We start from the raw sequence: 20,499 nt of genomic DNA, 5'->3' as shown, positions 1-20,499 counted from the left end.
ACATCTCTACAAATCCGATTTTGGAGTCAGTGCTCCTTCTCAGCCGAAGGTAAAAATCTGCCCTGACGTGGTGTGAAATCTCATCCCAGATTTCCCCAAAGATTTGCACATTTTGGACAACCTGGCTGAGGCTCAGGCGAGCAGTTGAAGCCACAACCTGTCGGCTTTTCAGCCACTCTGGGCTCTTTTGAGATGACATTTTTGGGCTCTTTTGAGATGACATTTTTGGGCTCTTTTGAGATGACATTTTTGCAGCACTCTGCTTTTCAGCTCAGAGGAGCTAAACCTGTGCCTCCAAATGAGACTCTTGGCCACATTCAGGATCATTTCTGCAGCATTTGCTCAGTGCAGAGAATGACAAAGGAGAGAAAGAATTGCTCTTTACAGCCTCTGAAGGAGCTGGAGTGCATTGGAGAGTTTTTATGTGGTCTGTGTTTATATCAGTGCTGTGACAGGTGAATTTTCCAGATTTCTAAAGGAGTGCAGAGATGCTGCCACACATCTTATCTGCACTGGGGGGTGAGCAAAAGACATCCAGCCTGCCCAGCCACTGTTTTCTTATTTCCCTTTTCTATCTCTGAGCCACAGGAGCCATCTCAGAATAATGAAAAGACTCACAGGGAACATTTTTCAGATGTTTCTGGGCGATGCCAGCAAAGCATCTGCTGGAAAAACATGATATTTCATCCCAGTTTGATCTGAATTTTTGTGCAAAATCACTTTGCTCCCTGGGCTTTGCTCCTTCTGTAGGACAAGAAGAGCAACTCCCTCTCAGGGACAGATTGATGACATGAAGGTGTTGCTGCTCCCTGAAAAATGCCACAAACTTTGGATGGAATGAGAGAGACGAGGAACGCCCAGCCAGGCTTTTTCAGGGAAACTTTGGTGGCCTGCACAAACTTGTGTGCTGCAACATTTCACGGGATTCAGAATCACAGAATTCACAGAACTTACAGAACTCACAGAATTCAGAATCACAGAACTCACAGAACTCAGAATCACTGAATTCAGAATCACAGAACTCACAGAATTCAGAATCACAGAACTCACAGAATTCAGAATCATAGAATTCACAGAACTCAGAATCACTGAATTCAGAATCACAGAACTCTCAGAATTCAGAATCACAGAACTCACAGAACTCAGAATCACTGAATTCAGAATCACAGAACTCACAGAATTCAGAATCACAGAATTCACAGAATTCAGAATCACTGGGTTGGAAGAGACCTTCAAGGTCATCAAGTCCAACCCCTGCCCTAACACCTCAACTAAACCAGGGCACCGAGTGTCACATCCAGGATTTTTTTAAACATTTCCAGGGATGTACACACATATATGGGTATATGTGTGTGTATATATATATATATATAAATTATACACACATAGATATCTAGTCTCTCTATATATACTATCTATATATAGAGTATATAGTTGATAGAACACTATATCTATATCATATATCATATATCAAATATCAATATTGATATTATACTATACAGTTAATAGTGTACTATATCTATATATCTAGAGATATTATATATTTACTATCCATATATAGCATATAGTTGATAGTATTCTATATCTCTATATATCTATATCATCTATATCTATATCTATATTGATATATATATTATATAGTTAATGGTATACTATATCTATATATCTCTCTATATATTGATATCTATATATTTATTGATATATATATACTATATAATTGATAATATACTATATGGGTGTATGCACTCCACCACCTCCCCAGGCAGACCATTCCAGTATTTTATCACTCTTTCCATGAAAAACTTTTCCCTGATATCCAACCCAATTGTCCCTTGAGGCTGTGTCCTCTGGTTCTGTCAGTGTAGCCTGGAGGAGGAGACCAACCCCACCTGCCCAAACCACCCTTCAGGAGGTGTAAGAGTGACAAAGTCACCCCTGAGCCTCCTTTCCTGCAGGATTCCCACCTGTGGCTGTGGGTAATGCAAATGAGACTGATAACACCTCAGATTGAATCAGCCTGCTAACGAGGATGCAAACAGAGCTCTGACTGCAAGAACATTGAATCCAGTCTGCCTTATGGGAAATAAGATTTTAATAAGTCAAAATGTCGAGTTTGTCTGGGTGATGGTTAACCAGATGACTGCAGTAAAATATGACCAGCCTTGCTGTAAACGCTATAAAAGCACAGGTCGTGCTCAGTAAAGCTGGACTCTGGTCATTCAGCGTCCCTGTCTCTGTGTCACAGTCGATCCCTACCCTTGCAGACGGGTTTGGTGCCGTTCCAGGTGCGGTCCTTGGTGCAGGTGAGGGCAGCTGCCCTGTCTGACTCCATCATGAAGCCAGGGGTGCACTGGAACACCACGGATTTGTTGTAGGTGAAGTCACTGCCCAGCCTGAGCCCGTTGGCCGGCACGCCCGGGTCTCCACAGTTGATCACTGCCAAGGAAGGGGAAAAAAAGAGAATTTCTGGCAGCTGGAAGCACACCTGTGACAATGCAGAGTGGGGGATTTAACCAGTTCAATGTGCAGCAGGTCTGTAGCAGGGGCTGGAGCTTAATGGCTCATTAAGGAGCTGGATTAAGACTCATTAAACATTAAAGCAAACCCGGGTCAAAGCCGGGTGAAGGGAAGGCAGGTTGCCCACTGCACTCCCCACTTAGCCCAGTTCCTGCCTCTGATGGAAACCCACCTTTGTCACCCTGAGCTCACACACATCCCTGCCCCAGGAATGTCACACTCAGGAGCCAGAGAGCCCCTCCAGCTCCACCAACATCCACTCCCAAAATTATTCCAGCTGGAAAAAGATAATCCCAGAGCAAGATTTTTCCATTATGTCCCAGCAGAATTCCCAGGCTAAGGTGCTGCTGTGCCAGGCCAGGGTTCAGCAGAGTTTCTCAGGGTGGCACTCGTGTGTTGGTGCCTTAGGATTTTAGCTTTTATATTTTCATATATTTGTAACCCTGCAATTCTTTAGTGTGTAACTCCAAACTCCAGATCCAGTGTGAGCTGCTGCTCTCCCATTTTATTCAGACACAACAATTCCTCTCCAGGCTGGCAATCAAGGACACCTCACTGCCTCAGGCCTGAGAGATGGAAACAAAAGTGAGTTGGGGGAGCAAACTTGGGGTAAATGACTTCATTACCTGGAGCTGGAATTGGAAGATTAACCCCCAATATGCAAATGGACCAAACTTAGAAAAGTGTTTGACTTTTGACTTGTAAATGTGTAAAAATCCGTGACCCATTGTCCATTTTGGATGTAGCCCCTGGGGGGGATTTGTCTGCCCTAAACGTACATTAAACCCTTAATAAATACAATAAATATTTAAAACCTGCTTTTTATTCCCTTAATGTCGCCTGACCTGTCTTTTTAGGCATTCCCAAAAGGCATCAAGGTGGGCACGGCTGTGCCTGGCAGCCGATCCCAACCCTCTCCCCAGTGCCAGGATTCCATCCCAGTGCTCACCAGTGCACTCGGGGCTGGTCCCAGTCCAGGTGCCATTGACGGTGCAGTGCCTGCTCAGCACCCCGGTGGAATAGAAGCCCTCCCTGCACTGGTAGATGATGGAGCTGGAGAACACCAGGCCGTCGTTGAAGATCACCCTGGCATTGCTGGGGGTTCCCGGGTTCCCGCAGGAAATCACTGGGAAGGGAAATGGGGAAATCAAAAGAAACAATTCAACACAAACCAACCCCCAGAACTCCAAAGGTTTCATCATTTTGCTCAGCAAAGGCAAGTTCTGGGGACCTGAGAACAATTCTGGGGACCTGAGAACAATTCTGGGGACACCAGAGCAATTCAGGGGACACCGAGGCAGTCCTGGGGACACTGGAACAGCTCTGGGGACTCAGGGGCAGCTCTGGAGCAGTCCTGGGGACACCAGAGGAATTCTGGGGACATCGAGGCAGTTCTGGGGACACCAGGGCAGGTCTGAGGACTCAGGGGCAGCTCTGGGGACACAGGGCAGTTTGGGGGGACACCAGAACAACTCCGGGGACACCGGGGCAGTTCCAGGGGACACCAGGGCAGCTCTGAGGACACCAGAACAGTTCTGGGGATACCGGGGCAGCTCCGGGGACACCGGGGCAGCTCCGGGGACACCGGGGCAGTTCTGGGGACACCGGGGCAGTTCTGGGGACACTGGGACAGCTCCGAGGACACCGGGGCAGTTCTGGGGACACCGGGGCAGTTCTGGGGACACCGGGGTAGTTCTGGGGACACCGGGGCAGCTCCGGGGACACCGGGACAGCTCTGGGGACAGGGGGGCAGTTCTGGGGACACCGGGGCAGCTCCGGGGACACCGGGGCAGTTTTGGGGACACGGGGGCAGCTCCGGGGACACCGGGGCAGTTCTGGGGACACCAGGACAGCTCCGGGGACACCGGCACAGCGAGTACCTTCGCATTCCGGCTGCGTGCCGCTCCAGGAGCCGTTGGCGTGGCAGACCCTCTCGGAGGAGCCCCGCAGGGTGTAGCCGGGCTCGCAGCTGAACCTCACCACGCTGCCCACGTCAAAGGCGTCCCCCAGCCCGATGCCGTGGGAAGGGATCCCGGGATCACCACACACGCCCTGGCTGCCCCCTGCCCAGAGACAGCACGGAGTCACCAGAGCCACCGGGACATGCTGGCTCTTGTCCCTTGTCACCCTCATGGGGAATTCACCCCCAGCAGAGCGGTGCAATTCCAGATTGAACATTCCCTGATTCCAGCAGCCCCCTGGATGCAAACGTGGCCACAAGGCACGAGGAGGGGGTGACAGTGGGTGGGAGGTGATGGTGGGACACCACAGCTGGGTGACCATGGCTGGGTGACCACAGACAGGTGACCACGAATGGGTGACCCTGGCTGGGTGATCATGGCTTGGTGACCACGAATAGGTGACCATGAACAGGTGACCACGGACAGGTGAACATGAATGGATGACCACGAATGGGTAACCACAAATGGGTGACCATGGCTGGGTCACCATGGATGAATGAACATGGATAGGTGACCACAAATGGGTGACCAAGAATGGGTGACCATGAACTGGTGACCATGGACAGGTGAACATGAATGGATGACCACGAATGGGTGACCACGAATGGGTGACCCTGGCTGGGTGACCACGAATGGGTAACCACAAATGGGTGACCATGGCTGGGTCACCATGGCTGGGTGACCATGGATGAATGAACATGGATAGGTGACCATGAATGGGTGACCACAAATGGGTGACCATAGACAGGTGACCATGGATAGGTGACCATAAGTGGATGACCATGAATAGGTGACCACAACTGTGTGACCATGGATGAATGAGCATGGATAGGTGACCATGGACAGGTGAACATGAATGGGTGACCATGAATGGGTGACCATGAATGGGTGACCATGGACAGGTGACCATGAATGGGTCACCACAGCTGTGTGACCACGGATGAATGAGCATGGACAGGTGACCATGAATTGGTGACCCTGGCTGGGTGAGCATGGACAGGTGACCACAGGTGACCATGAATGGGTGACCATGAATGGGTCACCACAGCTGGGTGACCATGGATGAATGAGCATGGACAGGTGACCACGAATGGGTGGCCACAGCTGGGTGACCATGGACAGGTGACCATGAATGGGTGACCACAGCTGGGTGACCATGGACAGGTGAACATGGACAGGTGACCATGAATGGGTGGCCACAGCTGGGTGACCATGGACAGGTGAACACAGACAGGTGACCATGAATGGGTGGCCACAGGTGGGTGACCATGAATGGGTGACCACGAATGGGTGACCACAGCTGGGTGACCATGGACAGGTGAACACAGACAGGTGACCATGAATGGGTGACCACAGCTGGGTGACCATGGACAGGTGACCACGGACAGGTGACCCTGGCTGTGTGACCCTGTCCAGGTGAGCCCCCCGTGGCCCTCCCCAGCCCCTCACCTGAGCAGTGTGGCAGGGAGCCGCTCCAGCGCCCGTCCAGCTGGCACATCCGTGTGGAATTCCCCACCAGCGTGCGCCTGCCCAGGCAGCTGTACCTGACCACAGAGCCCACCGTGTGCTTGTCCCCCGAGATCTGAGCGTGGGGAGGGGACCCGGGGTGGCCACACGACACCACTGCAAGAGAGGCAGCGGCTTCAGCCCCCGGGAATTCCAGAATTCTGGCCTGGGGGGAGCTTAAACAGCAATTAATTCCAACCCTTTCCATGGGCAGGGACGCTTTTGCCTAACCCAGGTTGCTCCAAGTCCTGTCCAGACAGGCCTTGGACACTTCCAGTGTCCGAGTTTAACACACAAGAAACAAAATTATGGGAAAATCTCGTGGTTTTTTTAACCTTTTAACCCCAGGAATCCACGGAATCAGTGGTAAAACTGACCTGGGTTTCCAAATGCCCACAAATCCTCCCAATCCCAACATTTTAAGGAAGGAGATCCCTTGTACTCAAGGGGCTTGAGGGAGCCTGGGATTGGGGTTTTACCAGGAATTCCCTCCTGGCTGTGGGAACATGGATCATCACTCACCAATTCCCCAGGATCCATGCAAGGGGTGAGGACAGGACAAAAGGAAAGGAAAACGTGCCCAAAACTGCTTGGTAGGATTTGGTGTGGAGGGATAAACACGGAAAAAAACAAAAGGAACAATCCCAGCTTTGGAACAGCTCAAGCCAATTGGAATTTCCAAGTTCTGAGGCCACTCCTGAGGGCAGGGAATGGGATTGCAGCTGGTTCAGTGCCCAAAGGGACAAACTGGGCATGCTGGGGTGGGATGGGGCTGCTCCTGCCTGCACCTCCCTAAGGCAGCTAAAATCCACTCTGGATCCCAAATTCCCAGTGTAAGACTGGGGCTCACTCACTCAGGTGAGCCCTCAGGTGAGCCCTCACTCAGGTAAGTTCTCACTCATTCAGGTGAGGCCTCTCTATGCTCCAGAACCACTCCTGCCCCCTCCACCTGCACCATCCCAGCTGGATCCTCTCCTCAAACCTCAAAATCCATCCAGAACCTCCCAAATCCATTGGGATCCACTTGTCCTTACACAGAAAACCCCAAAATCTATCGGGATTCCATCCAGAACCCCCCAAATCCATCAGGATTTACCTGTCCTTACACAGAGAACCCCAAAATCCATCGGGATTCCATCCAGAACCCCCCAAATCCACCAGGATCCACCTGTCCCTACACAGAGAACCAACCCAGCAGGATCCTCTCCTCAAACCCCAAAATCCACCGGGATTCCACCTGGAACACCCCAAATCCATCTGGATTTACCTGTCCTTACACAGAGAACCCCAAAATCCATTGGGATTCCATCCAGAACCCCCCAAATCCATCGGGATCCCTACACAGAGCACACCCCCAGATGAATTCCTCTCCTCAACCCTGAACCCCCTTTCCTGTGAAGCTCCTGAAACCACCGGGATCATTCCCAAGCGCATTTTATTTTTTTTTTTTTCGGGGAGGGGGGGAGGATTTTTCCTAATTTTTAAGATTTTTTTTTCCCCTCACTTTTTTTTTTTTTTTGTTTGTTTGTTTGTTTTTTTTGTTTTTTTTAGGGCGGGGGATGAATCCTGCTAAACCCCACGGGGCGAGCGGCTGGGGCTGGGCAGGGAAGGGTTGGGGCCACTTACAAAGGCACTGGGGGAGGGCTCTGTCCCAAGTGCCATCGCCCTGGCACGTCAGGACGTGCGTTCCCAACAGGTAAAATCCGTGGATGCACTGATAGGACACGGTGGTGCCGAAGCTGAACCTGTGGGGGCCGCTCGGCTGCACTTGCCGGACGCTGTTTTCCAGGTGCCCGGGGTCAGAACAGTTCACAACTGCGAACAGACAACAGGACAACACCCAAAAAAAAAAAAAAAAAAAAATTAAAAAACAAAACAAAACAAAACAAAACCCAAACAAACAAAAAAAACCACCCCAAAAGAAAAAAAACAAAACAAAATAAACAAAAAAAAAACAAAACAAAAAACCCAAAACAAAACAAAACAAAAACCAAAACGGGAGGCGAAAAGGGCGGGGCGGGAAATGTGGGATTGGCCAAAAAAAAAAAAAAAAAAAAAAAGCAGGAAAAAAGGTGGGAAGTTGAAGGTTTTATGATGTGATTAAGGGGTTTTTGTTTGTTTGGTTGTTTTTTTTTTTCCCCGCTGAGATTTTTGAGGGTGGGAGTGGAAGGATTTCATGTGAAAAAGGGGGAAAAAGGGAGTCCAGGCAATCCTGTAGGTTCTCACCCAGCAGCAGAGCCTGAATTGCAGCCCCAAATTGGGATTTAGATTATCCAGCTGGTAATAAGTGATCCCAAACTGGGATTTCCATCATCCAGCAGGGAATAATTGATAATCCAGCATGGCCAGAGAGCCTGGATTAGGGGAATGCAGAGGGAGGGAGTGCAGGGAGAGAAGGGGATTTGGGAAGCGAACCTGAGTGCTGATCCCATGGGAAAAAGGGAAGAGGGCTCTGCCCAAAGCTGCTCCAGGGGGTCTGATCCCAAATTTCCCCGTGTTCCCCCCACTTCCAACACACTCCAACACCTCGGAGGACGCAGCGAGGTGAGAAAACCCCAAAATGGGATTTACAGCAGCCCTGGGATCTCCAACACGCCCTGGGTGGTTTGCAGGCATTCGTGGCTTGGAGAAATGCCAGAGAAGGCCCAGACTGACCTCGGCAGGAGGGCAGGGTGCTGCTCCACTGGCCATTGGCCAGGCACTGGGATTGGGAAGCTCCCTCCAGGCGGAAGCCGGGGTTGCACTGGAATTTGGCCACGTCGTTGAGGTTGAACTGGGAGCCCTGGGTGAGGCCATTGGGGGGGTTGCCAGGGTGGCCACAGGTGATGGCTGCAAGCACAAAATGGAAATGTTTAATTGATTTATTCCTGGAGGGGGGAAAAAAAAAAAAAAAAGTGGGTTGTTCAATTGGGAAAAAGTTCTGGAGGTAGGAGAGAATAAATACCCACGCATCAATCCCAAAATGCAAAGGTTTCTGTTGAGATACAAGATCACATTAAAAGAACAGGATTTTTGTAGGTTTTACTGGCACCAGGAATTCCCTGCATCCAGGAATTCCCTGCATCCCTCTGCAGGCAGCCAAGTGCCAGGATCCCACTCATTTACACCCCATATCCCTCTCCAAAAATCCCAGATCACCCCGGGCATCCCAAACTCTGTTGTTCCCTCCCTCCCTGTGCCAGTCCTGGCTGCTCCCTGCAGGGAAAAGTCACACCTGGAAGCAGAGGGAAAAGAGGGAAAATAGGAGAAAAATCAGAATCCCAGCACAGAGCCTGAAGAGATGAAATCTGCCCAAGTGGGAGAAACTTTGTGGGAAAATTTTACTCCCAAAATCCCTGAAGTGAGGACTTTTCTGGAGTTTTTTTTCCCTGAGATTGGTGATGACGTGAAGGGCACAGGAGCTGCTCTGGCAACTCCCAGTGAAGCCAAGTCAATTCCAGCATCCCAAATACTTCTGGGAAGAGGCTGGAACACTCTGCTGTCACCTCAGCAGGTGACACAGGGAGGGCACAGCCCTGCTGCTGGCAGAGCCTTTGATTCCAGCCTTTGATTCCAGCCAGTTCCACAGCACAAAAGAAACTGGGGATGAGCCACCAGGAGATTCTTGTGACATCCTGGGACAGCTGAGGACAAAGCTTTATTGATCATTGTCACAAGGAATGTCCTGATTTGTCCATCAGGACAAATCTGGTTTTCCTGGACAGCTGCCAGCAGCAGGAGATTGAAGGGAAGATGAAATTCCCACAAAAGATCCGTAACAAATGTGTCTGCCCAGGCTGGGCTGGAGCACGGGGATGGGGATTTATTCCCGATCCAAGCTGGTGACAGGGAGATGAGAATGTCATAAATGAGAAATATGGAGTGCTGCAGGAAGCAGGGCCAGCTTTGGGATATCACCACACGTCTTTGGAAATGGGAGGGATGCTGTCCATGGGGGAAAAAAAAAAAAAAAAAAAAAAAGTTTCCCCCAGTTCCATGGATCAAACAGAGGAGGTGACTGCAGCAGGCTGGGAGGGGGAATAGCAGGAGATCAGGGAATGGTGTGGGGGTCAAAAAAGCCCTGAGGTGCCTGAGGAGCCCGAGCTGGGATCGACAACCCCAAATTTCTGTTAGCCCAAGGCCCAATGTGTGCAATGACTCAGAATTCCAGAATGGTTTGGGATGGAAAGGAGTTTAAAGCCCATCCCATTCCAAACCCTGCCATGGGCATGAGAGGAAATTCCAACCATTCTTTTCCCAAAAATCTCCAGCAGAGTCTCAGATGCCCCTCCAAATTTTGGAATCACTGCTAACTTTGCCAACTTAATCCTGATTTTTTGTTTTCAGGCTGGATTCTGCCAGGTCATTCTCTCCTTCCCATCTTGTTCTTGCTGTGCTTCAGCACAGAAAGCTCCAAACCAGACGGGAGAGATGGGAACAAACAACTGGAGCACCACGATAGGAAATCCACGGATTGTGCTGCCCGTTGATAAGAAGATGCTTCAACTTATCAACACCTGAGAGCTGCAGGGAGTTGCTTAATTGGGTTATTTCCTGGGAAGATAAACGAGGAGGTCGGACAAGGTGATTTGTGGGGGAGCAGAGGAGACATCCTGATTTTCCACGGGCACAGAGGGCGGCTCGCAAGGACTGTGACCACCAGGGTGTGTTTGTAGGGCTGTGCCTGCCTTTAACCCCAAAAAGCCTCCTCTCCTCTGATCCCACACCTTCAGCTGGCCGCGGGAAGGAGAAACTCAGTGACATTTTTCGACCACAAAGGATTATTTTTTTTTTTGGAAAGGGACGATCCCATGGAACACCCAGAGCGTGCGCGCACGGCCACCCCGCGCTCTGTGCCGTGTCAGCTCTGCCCTGCCCCTTCCACAAGCCCTTCCACAGCCCCTTCCCCACCCTCCAGGCTGGAATTGTCCCTCCCGGGGCTGAAGGAATGACAAGTACTTACGCACACAGACAGGCGTTTTCCCGGACCAGCGGTGGTCCTGCTGGCAGATGCGCACGGACATGCCGATGAGGCGGAAGCCGGGCTGGCACTGGTACACCACGCTGCCACGGTAGTTGTAGTTCTCCCCGTTGATCTGCCCGTTCACGATGGGGCTGGGCACGCCACAGTGCCCGGCTGGAGAGGGGAAAACAGCAGGAATCAGCTGGAGATCCCACCTGAGGTGGTACCTAAAGGTACAGGTCGGATCGCCGCGATCAGAGAAGCTCAGAGTGGGTGGGAAGGGAGCACAAGGATCATCCCTTCCACCATCCCGGGTGCTCCAAGCCCTGTCCAAACTCTCCTTGGACACTTCCAGGGATGGGGCAGCCACAGCTTCTCTGGGCAATCCATGCCCGTTGTTTATAGGGAAGAATTCCACCCCAATATCCAACCCAAACCTTCCAGCTCCAGCCCCTTAACTCCGGCCTCTGCTGTCATAAATGAACATTCCCCATCCCAAAAGCTCCCCCAACACCTCTTCAGCATGCAGGAATCAAACCCTGCTTCCCTTTGGCATCCACTCAAAAACCCCACAGTGTGGATTCCCCTTCTGACCAATCCCTAAAATCCCTGTTCCCCCCTCGAGGTGCCTCCAGGAGCCTTTCCCACCCCAGCAGGAGTTTCCCAAGGGACACCTACCCAGACACCGGACCTCAGCCCCGCTCCAGAGCCCGTTGGCCATGCACTCCCTGACCCGGGAGCCCACCAGGGTGTAGCCAGTGTTGCAGGAGAAGATGGCAGTGGCCCCGTAACTGGTGAGGGTCCCGATCTTGTTCCCGTTGGGAGGGGTGGGCAGGTCCCCACAGGAGATAACTAGGAGAGATCCCAAAGGATAGTGAGAGAACAGGATGGGCTTTGAAGGAATGCAGCCAGGCACAGCACCAGGAGTTATTGCTGGAGCGGGGAAACTCATTAAAGAATTCCAGGAATTGTAATAATTCCAGAGCCACGTTAGACGAGATGACAAAAATAAGAGCTGTTAATATTTATGCTTCAGGACACGAGGGAAGCACTAAAGACGGGCTGGGGAGGAACCAAACGAGTTTTTCACACCAGAACTTCCTCACACAGGAGTATTTGTCTCTCATTAACCCATTGCTGGATGCAGCAGGAAGCCTGATTCCCACAAAACCCACAGAATCGTGGAATGGGGTGGGTTGGAAGGGACCTTAAAGCTCATGAGTGGGGACATCTCCCACTAGGCCAGGCTGCTCCAAGCCCTGTCCAACCTGCCCTTGGAATGGCACAAAATTTCCAATTAAAAGCGACACCCAGCTTTCCCCCACGAGCTGAAATTCCAAGATCTGCAGCTCCCAGCTGGGTCTGTGGGATGCAGGAGCCCCTGCAAGCCCAACTCCCCCCTCAGAACTGCAGCTCTTGATTTTATCTTCATTTTCTCTGCCTTCAAGCTCTGCAAACCCTCCAGAGCTCCCGCTGGGTGCTCCTGACCTCGGGGCACTGCCAAGATCCTGTCACTTGGATTTAGGTGGCAATAAGGCTGAGGGAACAAAAGGAGGTCAGGCTGGAGCAGGAGGAAGAGCTGGCAGGGGGAAAAGCACATCTGTCACCCACGCCAGCAGTCACAGCTCCACAAACAAAGGCAGGCAGCAGGGAAGGAGAGATTTTGCTGTGTCTGTCTGCACTTGGAGAGAAAAAACCCTCCACCTGTGACAAAAGGAGAGATCCAAAGCACAGCAGTGGTGTCAGAACAACTGAGAGCTGCTGGTGTGCCCTGTTGGGTTTGATTTGCAGGTGACACTGCTACCCTTGTAAACCTGGTGTTTGTGTGAGAGCTGGGGCTTGACAGCAGAATTCTTTATTTTTCCTCCTTGAAAGCCCTGACTTCAGAGCAGCTGTGGCAGCAAAGCTGCTGGGACCCCACAGCAACAGCTGAGCTGAAAGGCTTGAGGTCCCAGAGAAGGGCTGGGATTAAACCAGGAATCAGATCCAGACGTCTCCTGCATCCCAATTCTCTTCCAGCAGCTCTGCTGCCTCCACCTCGGCTGCTGCCAGGAGTAATTATGTCCTACACAACAGCAGGGACACCTTCCATTATCCCAGTTTGCTCCAGCCTGGCCTGGGACACTTCCAGGGACGGAGCAGCCACAGCTTCCCTGGCAAATCCATCCCAGCGCCTCCCTGCCCTCACAGGGATGGATTTCTCCCCAAAACCTCAACCAAATCATCTCACAAATGCCCAAACGGCCAAACCATGCTGCACCTCAGCTGCTGCCAGGAGTAATTAAGTCCCACCCCACAGCAGGGACACTCTCCACTATTTTAGGTTGCTCCAGCATGGCCTGGGGCACTTCCAGGGACGGAGCAGCCACAGCTTCCCTGGCAAATCCATCCCAGCCCCTCCCTGCCCTCACAGGGATGGATTTCCTCCCGAAATCTGCACCAAACCATCCCATCCTGTACCCATCTCTCCTTGGTTACCCACGGTCACCCACCAGCACCACCCCCAAACCCCCGGGGCTGGCATTTGCTGACCCCAAACACAAACCCAGCCCCCGGTGCCACCCTGGGGTGCCCCTGCTCTTACTTTTACAGGTGGGCATGGGCTCCCCGATGCTCCAGGTGCCGTTGGCCTGGCAGCTGATGACCCTCTGGCCCGTGTAGTAGTAGCCAGGGTCACAGATGAGCATCAGCTGGGCGTTGTAGTGGTGCTGCACCTCGTAGGTGAGGCGCCAGCGGCCGTGCTCCACCGCGATGCTGCTCACATCAGGACATGTCACAGCTGAGGGGCACAGAGAAAATGGCACAGAGAGTTGGTTAAATGGGGTTTAAACCCCCCCAAAAATATCCAGGTGTGGTGGGATTTTAACCAGGGGAATATTTGAGAATGTATTGAGTTGAGAATTGAAAGGAAAAGTTTCCGGACAATATTAAAAGCGGTGACGCCGCCTGAAATCCAAAGAGGAAAACCCCCTGCTAATGATGTTCAAATAATAAAATAGAATAAAATAAAATCATAAAATAAAGAGCAGAGATTTATTTGGAAGCTCCCAGGTGTCCCTGGGCAGTATCAGCAGCCAGGTGAGCATCAGCTGGGCGTTGTAGTGGTGCTGCACCTCGTAGGTGAGCACGTGGGGACACGTCACAGCTGAGGGGCAGGGGGTGGCACAGAGAAAATGGCACAGAGAGTTGGTTAAATGGGGTTTAAACCCCCCAAAATATCCATGTATGGTGAGTTTTTAACAAGGGGAATATCCTTTGGTGGGGCTGTTGTTGAGAATTGAAAGGAAAAGTTTCCGGACAATATTAAAAGTGGTGACGTCGCCTGAAATCCAAAAAAAGAAAAAACCCCTGGTAATGGTGTTAAAATCATAAAATATCATAAAATAAAACCATAAAATAAAGAGCAGAGTTTTATTTGGGAGCTTCCAGATGGGCACTGGTCATCCAATCTCCACAATTAATTAATTAGGATTTCTAACAGTGACATCCCATAGGAGATTCAGCTGCCCCACTGCCCCACCCCGTGGAGTTTCTTTACCCCAGTCCTTGTTAAGTCTTCCTGTGTGTCCCCAACTTGCAAATAAATCTAAACAATATCTCAGGGGTGTGTTAGAAAGGTCAGCCCGTTGCTCTAAAATCTAAAAGAAAAAGTAGAAAAATACCAGAAGCTCCATAAATACAGAATGGGATTTTCCAGAGCTAAAATATAAGGAAAAATTTCTAATTTTCGAGCTAAATACAGGAAAAATACAGAAAAAGCAAAAACTTTGAGGCAGCAGTAACATAAAGAGCAGCTCTTTAAGGAAAGATTTCAAGTGCACAAATTATAGAGATGTCCACACCTAGCATGGGATTCTCCCAATTTTTAGAAGTTTAATTAATGATACATCCAATGGAAAATTGGCTATCCTGGTATCCAACCCTTGGGCCTGCCTTATTGGAGTCCCTCCAAGGGGTTTTTCTGCCAGGTGCTGGTGGCAAACCAGAATGTTCTTGTTAGAAATTCTTTTAGAAGTTCTAGAATCATTGGAAATTCTAGACATTTTAGAATTGTCAGAAATTCTTTTCTCGAAAAGAAGAGTAAACAGAATGTCAGGAATATGAGCAAGGGTAACTGCTGTTCTAAAGGGTAAAAAAGTGCTAGAAACTACACATTTATATATTAAAAACCTATAAAGTTACAAAGACATCCAAAAGCTAAAAATCTTTAGGCATCAGGGCAGGTGGGAAACCACCACACCACGGGATTTAATTTCTCCAGTAATTCACCATAAAACCCCAAAGTGCCCATGGCACACCTGTGGGGCAAAGCTGTTTGTTCTGCAGGTGGGATGGACACCCCACTGCTGAAAAATAGTTTTTATACTTTCATCTATTTGTAAACCTGCAATTCTTTAGTGTCTGACTCCAAACTCCAGATCCAGTGTGAGCTGCTGCTCTCCCATTTTGGGCAGACACAACAATTCCTCTCCAGGCTGGCAATCAAGGACACCTCACTGCCTCAGGCCTGAGAGATGGAAACAAAAGTGAGTTGGGGGAGCAAACTTGGGGTAAATGACTTCATTACCTGGAGCTGGAATTGGAAGATTAACCCCCAATATACAAATGGACCAAAATGATAAAAATATGAAAACGTGACCAGTTTAATTTGGGTGTAACCCCTTATACGTACCTGAAAACCATTCAATAAATAGAAACAAACTGGTTTTTTATTCCCTTAATTTTTGTGTTTCTGGCCCCAAAAGGCATTTGGGACAGCCCAAATCTGCACTCACCCACGCACAGAGGGGGTTGGTTCCCGTTGCTCCAGACTCCCTCCTGCAGGCACTCGGCGCTGGGCTCGGCGCCCGGCTGCAGCTGGAAGCCCTGGTTGCACTGGTACACGGCCTTGGTGCCCACCGTGTACTCCTTCCCAAAAACAACCCCGTTCCTGGGGGCTCTGGGAACTCCACAGGAGAGAGCTGGGAAGGAAAAAAAATTAAAAAAAAAAAAAAAAATCGGAGAGCTGATGGTTTAATCGCAAACCGAAATGCCGGATTGTAGACACGCTGTTAGAGATCTAGGAAAATGAGAGCCAGGAAAATCATTCCCAGGCTGGAGCTTCTCCTGGTTCTCTCACAGATCCCTTCCCAAGCTGATAAGGTGTTCAGCTGGCTAGGGAGGCTTTCTCCCACAATGATAATTTTGTCAAAATAGAATGGAATTAATCATACAAATTAGCACGTGGTGCTGACCGTGGGACCCGTTCCGAAGCACCCCAGAGGTGTTTTCCCAATTATCCAACGAACTGCTGCCTTGTCTTAGCTCCGTGTAAGCCCCTATAAATACGAATATGTTCTCAATAAAAAGACCCCATAAATACAAACCGTGCTCTCAATAAAAATTCTTCTTTCCCCAGCAAGGTCTGCGTGCTGCTCTCGCTGCTTTCTCCAGCTCAGCAGCGACACCGGATCCCGAACTTCCCGACACACAAACCCCAGTGCCCACCCTTCCTAAAGGATCAGCTTTTGCAATCCTGAATCCCAGTTTCTCCTGGAAGAGGCTCTGGCTCCCACTTTCACACTTCCCATAATCTCAGAGCGTTCCCGGGTTTCCACACGGAGATAACGGATCCGAGAGCGGGAACGCTTTGTGTTCACACCCCGCAGCAGCACCGACCCCAAACCCTTCTCCAGCAGCACTTCTGCCTTGCATAAGGCAGCAAATTGTGTAATTGTGTTGTGGCAGAAGGGAGGCTAAATTTAGCCTCAGGGCTGAGGAGGTAGAGGGGGGGAATTCAGGGGGAAAATGGAAAAGCAGGCGCGGTGCCAGGCGCTCCAGAGGGGAGGATCTGCACCATTCCTGCTGGGATCCTCGGTCTGGGGACAGGCAGGTGACAGCCAAAAATACACAAAGAATCCACAAAGAACCACGGCCGTTTAAGCTTTTTCCCTTTTTCCCAATCCTGGGAATGCCAGCGCTGGGAAATGTCCCCAAATCTGCTTCTCCAGCAGCACGAGGAGGAGGAGGAGGGAAAGCAAATCGAGATCTGACTCCAAACCCGCCCTGGGGTCTCCATCCTTCTCCCAGCTCTGGGGAAGAGGGAGATCCACATCCCCCCTGTCTGGACAGGGTGGGATTCCCAAGGGAAGAGCAGCCAGGACCTGGGAAGCTCCACTGGGAAATTCCTGAAGGTTCTGTGGGGTTGGGAGAGGAGCAGAAGCTGCCAGGAGACACAGCCCCAACCCCTGATCCCAAAATCTGCCCGTGCTTCCAGACAAACCCATTCCCTACTGGAGCAGCCCCAGCTCAGCTCCCGAGCTACTCCAACACATTCCCCTTCCCTGGTGTTCCCTGTGCACAAAAACAGAGCTGGAAAAGCAGGAAAAGTCAGTTTTTGTGATATGGAGCTGAGCGAGGGACAGAGAGCCCCAACTTAGCACAGCCCTGGGTCTTTCCCTGGCTTTTATCCCACTCCTGCCACAGCAGGGAACGGGATCCCAGGGATGGAGCAGGATCCCAGGGATGGAGCAGGATCCCAGGGATGGAGCAGGATCCCAGGATTGGAGCAGGATCCCAGACACGGAGCAGGATCCCAGGGAATGGAGCAGGATCCCAGGGCAGGGAGCAGGATCCCAGGGATGGAGCAGGATCCCAGGGATAGGGCAGGATCCCAGGGATAGGGCAGGATCCCAGGGATGGAGCAGGATCCCAGGGATGGAGCAGGATCCCAGGGATGGAGCAGGATCCCAGGGATGGAGCAGGATCCCAGAGATGGAGCAGGATCCCAGGGAATGGAGCAGGATCCCAGGGATGGAGCAGGATCCCAGGATTGGAGCAGGATCCCAGGGATGGAGCAGGATCCCAGGGCAGGGAGCAGGATCCCAGGGATGGGGCAGGATCCCAGGGATGGGGCAGGATCCCAGAGATGGAGCAGGATCCCAGGGATGGAGCAGGATCCCAGGGATGGAGCAGGATCCCAGGGCAGGGAGCAGGATCCCAGGGATGGGGCAGGATCCCAGGGATGGGGCAGGATCCCAGAGATGGAGCAGGATCCCAGGGAATGGAGCAGGATCCCAGGGCAGGGAGCAGGATCCCAGACACAGAGCAGGATCCCAGGGATGGAGCAGGATCCCAAACACGGAGCAGGATCCCAGGATTGGAGCAGGATCCCAGGATTGGAGCAGGATCCCAGGAATGGGGCAGGATCCCAGGAATGGGGCAGGATCCCAGGGAATGGAGAAGGATCCCAGGAATGGAGCAGGATCCCAGGGCATGGCAGGGGCTGGAATTCTGAGCAGTGCCAGCAGCTCCAGAGGCAGGATCAGGCCCGTCCCTGATGGTGACAGGCGTGTCCCTGCTCAGTGTCACTGCAGCCAGCTCAGCCCTGGCCAATCCCTCTCCAAGGCCTGGTGTCTAGACAGGCTGCCAGGCTGAATACCAATGGAAAAATCCCCGGGAAAAGAGGGCACCTGGAAAATCCAACCTCTTCCCTGTTCCACTTTCCTGCATCATTTCCATTTCCTGCACACGGAGAGTGGGAGGAAGCTGAGCCCTTCCCATCCCCACCCAGGACTGCTCCTGTCTGCTTTCCATTCCCTTAATGCTCCCCAAAAATTGTCCCTTTGATTTATCCCCAGGAAAACGAGGCACGGGGAGGGACAGGAGCTGCAGGCCAGCGGGGCTGAGCTGCCCCTTGCCTTCATTCCATGGAATCCTGGAATGGTTTGGGATGGAAAGGGGTTTAAATCCCATCCCAGCCTGGCCTTGGGCACTTCCAGGGATCCAGAGGCTTCTGTGGAAAACCCATTCCAGCCCTCCCCACCCTCACAGGGAGGAATTTCGTCCTCACTTTAATCTAAACCTGCTCTCTGACAGTTTAAAACCAGTATTAAGCTTTTCTTTACAGAAGCAGAGATATTTGATTTTTGGGGTGGCAACAAAGCCGATTTTGAGGTTCAGCCTGCGGGCATTGCAACCCACTGGAATCTGGGATGAGGGAGGTTATTCCAGAGGGAATCAAACCAGTGTTTGGCTCGGAAAAACCCAGGGAAAAAGGAGAAGGCAGAGGCTGGGAAAGCGAATCTGCAGCTGGGATTGCAAAGACAAAATTCTGCCTCAAACCAGGCAGCAGAGACAGCGAAGGCACAGCAGACCATGGGGGGCTGTGCCCTCTGTGCCCACAGCTCTGCAGGATTGCTCCCTGCAGAACATTCCAGGAATGGCAGTGAGGATGGAGCACGTAGGGAAGATCATTCCGAGGGGAGTGGGAGAGGATTCTGAGCTGGCAGAAAGGAGATTTGGGAAAAGTCGTTTGAGATTTTGTGTTTAAGGGCACCCCAGCCCCTCCCTCCTGATACAACTGTTGGGGAGAACAATTCCTGCAGCTCCAGGCAGAGAATTCCCAAATCTCTGCCACTGGAAAGGGGGGGATGACACAGGCCAAAGCAAAAGATGACAGTTGGCTTTGGGAGATGTGGGGACAGAAAAAAAAGTTGGATTTGATGTGGCTGAAGGGAGCAGGAGAGGAGCCAGCCCAGGCCTGGGGGTGGAGCTGCTCTGCCAGGAATTATCCTGAAAATCCTGAATCCTGCATCCAGCCCAAGGCACTGGAGAGCCACGGGCCAGTGTGCGGATTCCTGGTAGGAATGGGAGGAAACTGAGGGGGAAAAGTGACTTTTTCAGCCAGTTCTCCCAGCTGTGGGAGTCGGGCTCTTCCAGAGGGAAACCCAGCAGCAAAATCCTCCCCTGTGTGGCCAGTGGAGACATTCCCACTCCTCCAAAAGGGAGAATGACTCAGGGAACCACCTGGAATGCCACGGATTGCCCCCAAATTCCTGCTCTGGACCACGGATTGTGCCCATGGGGCTCCTGCCACGTCACAGCTTCAGCAGGTGCAGGATGGGTTTGGTGCCTCCCATTCCCATGGAAAATCCCTTCCCAAGGCACAGCCCTGGGGTGCTGAGCACACCACAGGAGCTCCCCAACATTCCCAAGCCTAGGAATGACTCCAAGCCCTTCCCTGGTGGCCCAGGACCTGCTGGTCAGGCACTTGTCCCTGTGGTGTCACCCCAGCCATTCCAACCTTTCCCAATTTTCACTCCACCTCTTTCCCACCTCCAGGTTTAAAATCCCTTCCCTCACACCAGCACAGCCCTTAGCAGGATCCAGACCCAGGATCCAGACCCATCCCTGGTGATGCAATTTTCCTTAAAAAAGCTGGAGTAAACCAGAGGAATCCCTCAGGCTGGGCTACAGTTGCCATGACAGCCCTGGCCGTGCTGTTCATCTGCTCATCCCAGCTCTTGGCTTTGCTCTATCCGTGTTTTCTGGGAGATAAATCCCTCCCTGACCTTGTGTCCAGCTTCCCTTTGGAACAGGATGGAGCAGCAGGGCCTTGGTTTATCCCTCCCACTCATTTGAGATCAACTCCAGAGCACTCACAGCACGAGCTTCTCCTTCAGAGGAGCCATTCCCAAAGAGCCAGAGTGCTCCAGGATCCTGACAAGGCTCCCTGGCAGCTCCCACACGGAACAATCCCACTTTTCCTGATGGCTTGGCTGGGCCAGCAGTGCAGAGATGGTGCCTGAGCCA

At 51.6% G+C, this 20,499-nt stretch overlaps 1 protein-coding gene across 9 annotated transcripts in view; it reads right to left on the bottom strand.

Annotated features, from left to right (window-relative positions):
* CSMD2 (CUB and Sushi multiple domains 2) overlaps positions 1-20,499 on the bottom strand; it is a 288,669-nt gene that overhangs the window by 17,408 nt on the left and 250,762 nt on the right. For 8 of the 9 annotated variants that reach the window (XR_015808349.1, XR_015808350.1, XR_015808351.1 and 5 more), the window contains 10 exons: positions 15,702-15,887; positions 13,511-13,705; positions 11,605-11,778; positions 10,927-11,100; positions 8,640-8,813; positions 7,611-7,799; positions 5,928-6,101; positions 4,398-4,580; positions 3,467-3,643; positions 2,257-2,436 (listed from right to left, as the gene is read on the bottom strand). Coding sequence is in view for 5 of the 9 variants with exons in the window: in XM_088178514.1 (XP_088034640.1) it covers positions 2,257-2,436; positions 3,467-3,643; positions 4,398-4,580; positions 5,928-6,101; positions 7,611-7,799; positions 8,640-8,813; positions 10,927-11,100; positions 11,605-11,778; positions 13,511-13,705; positions 15,702-15,887 (1,806 nt within the window). In the remaining 4 variants the exon portion in view is untranslated. Of the gene's footprint in view, positions 1-2,256; positions 2,437-3,466; positions 3,644-4,397; positions 4,581-5,927; positions 6,102-7,610; positions 7,800-8,639; positions 8,814-10,926; positions 11,101-11,604; positions 11,779-13,510; positions 13,706-15,701; positions 15,888-20,499 lie in introns of those variants that run through there. The other variant, XM_088178517.1, reaches the window with a different exon arrangement.

This window comes from Sturnus vulgaris, chromosome 24 (genome assembly GCF_052056855.1).
Source record: "Sturnus vulgaris isolate bStuVul1 chromosome 24, bStuVul1.hap1, whole genome shotgun sequence".
Lineage (NCBI taxonomy): Eukaryota > Metazoa > Chordata > Aves > Passeriformes > Sturnidae > Sturnus > Sturnus vulgaris.
Note: the sequence above shows the minus strand (reverse complement) of the source record. Positions and strands in the feature narration are given on the sequence as shown.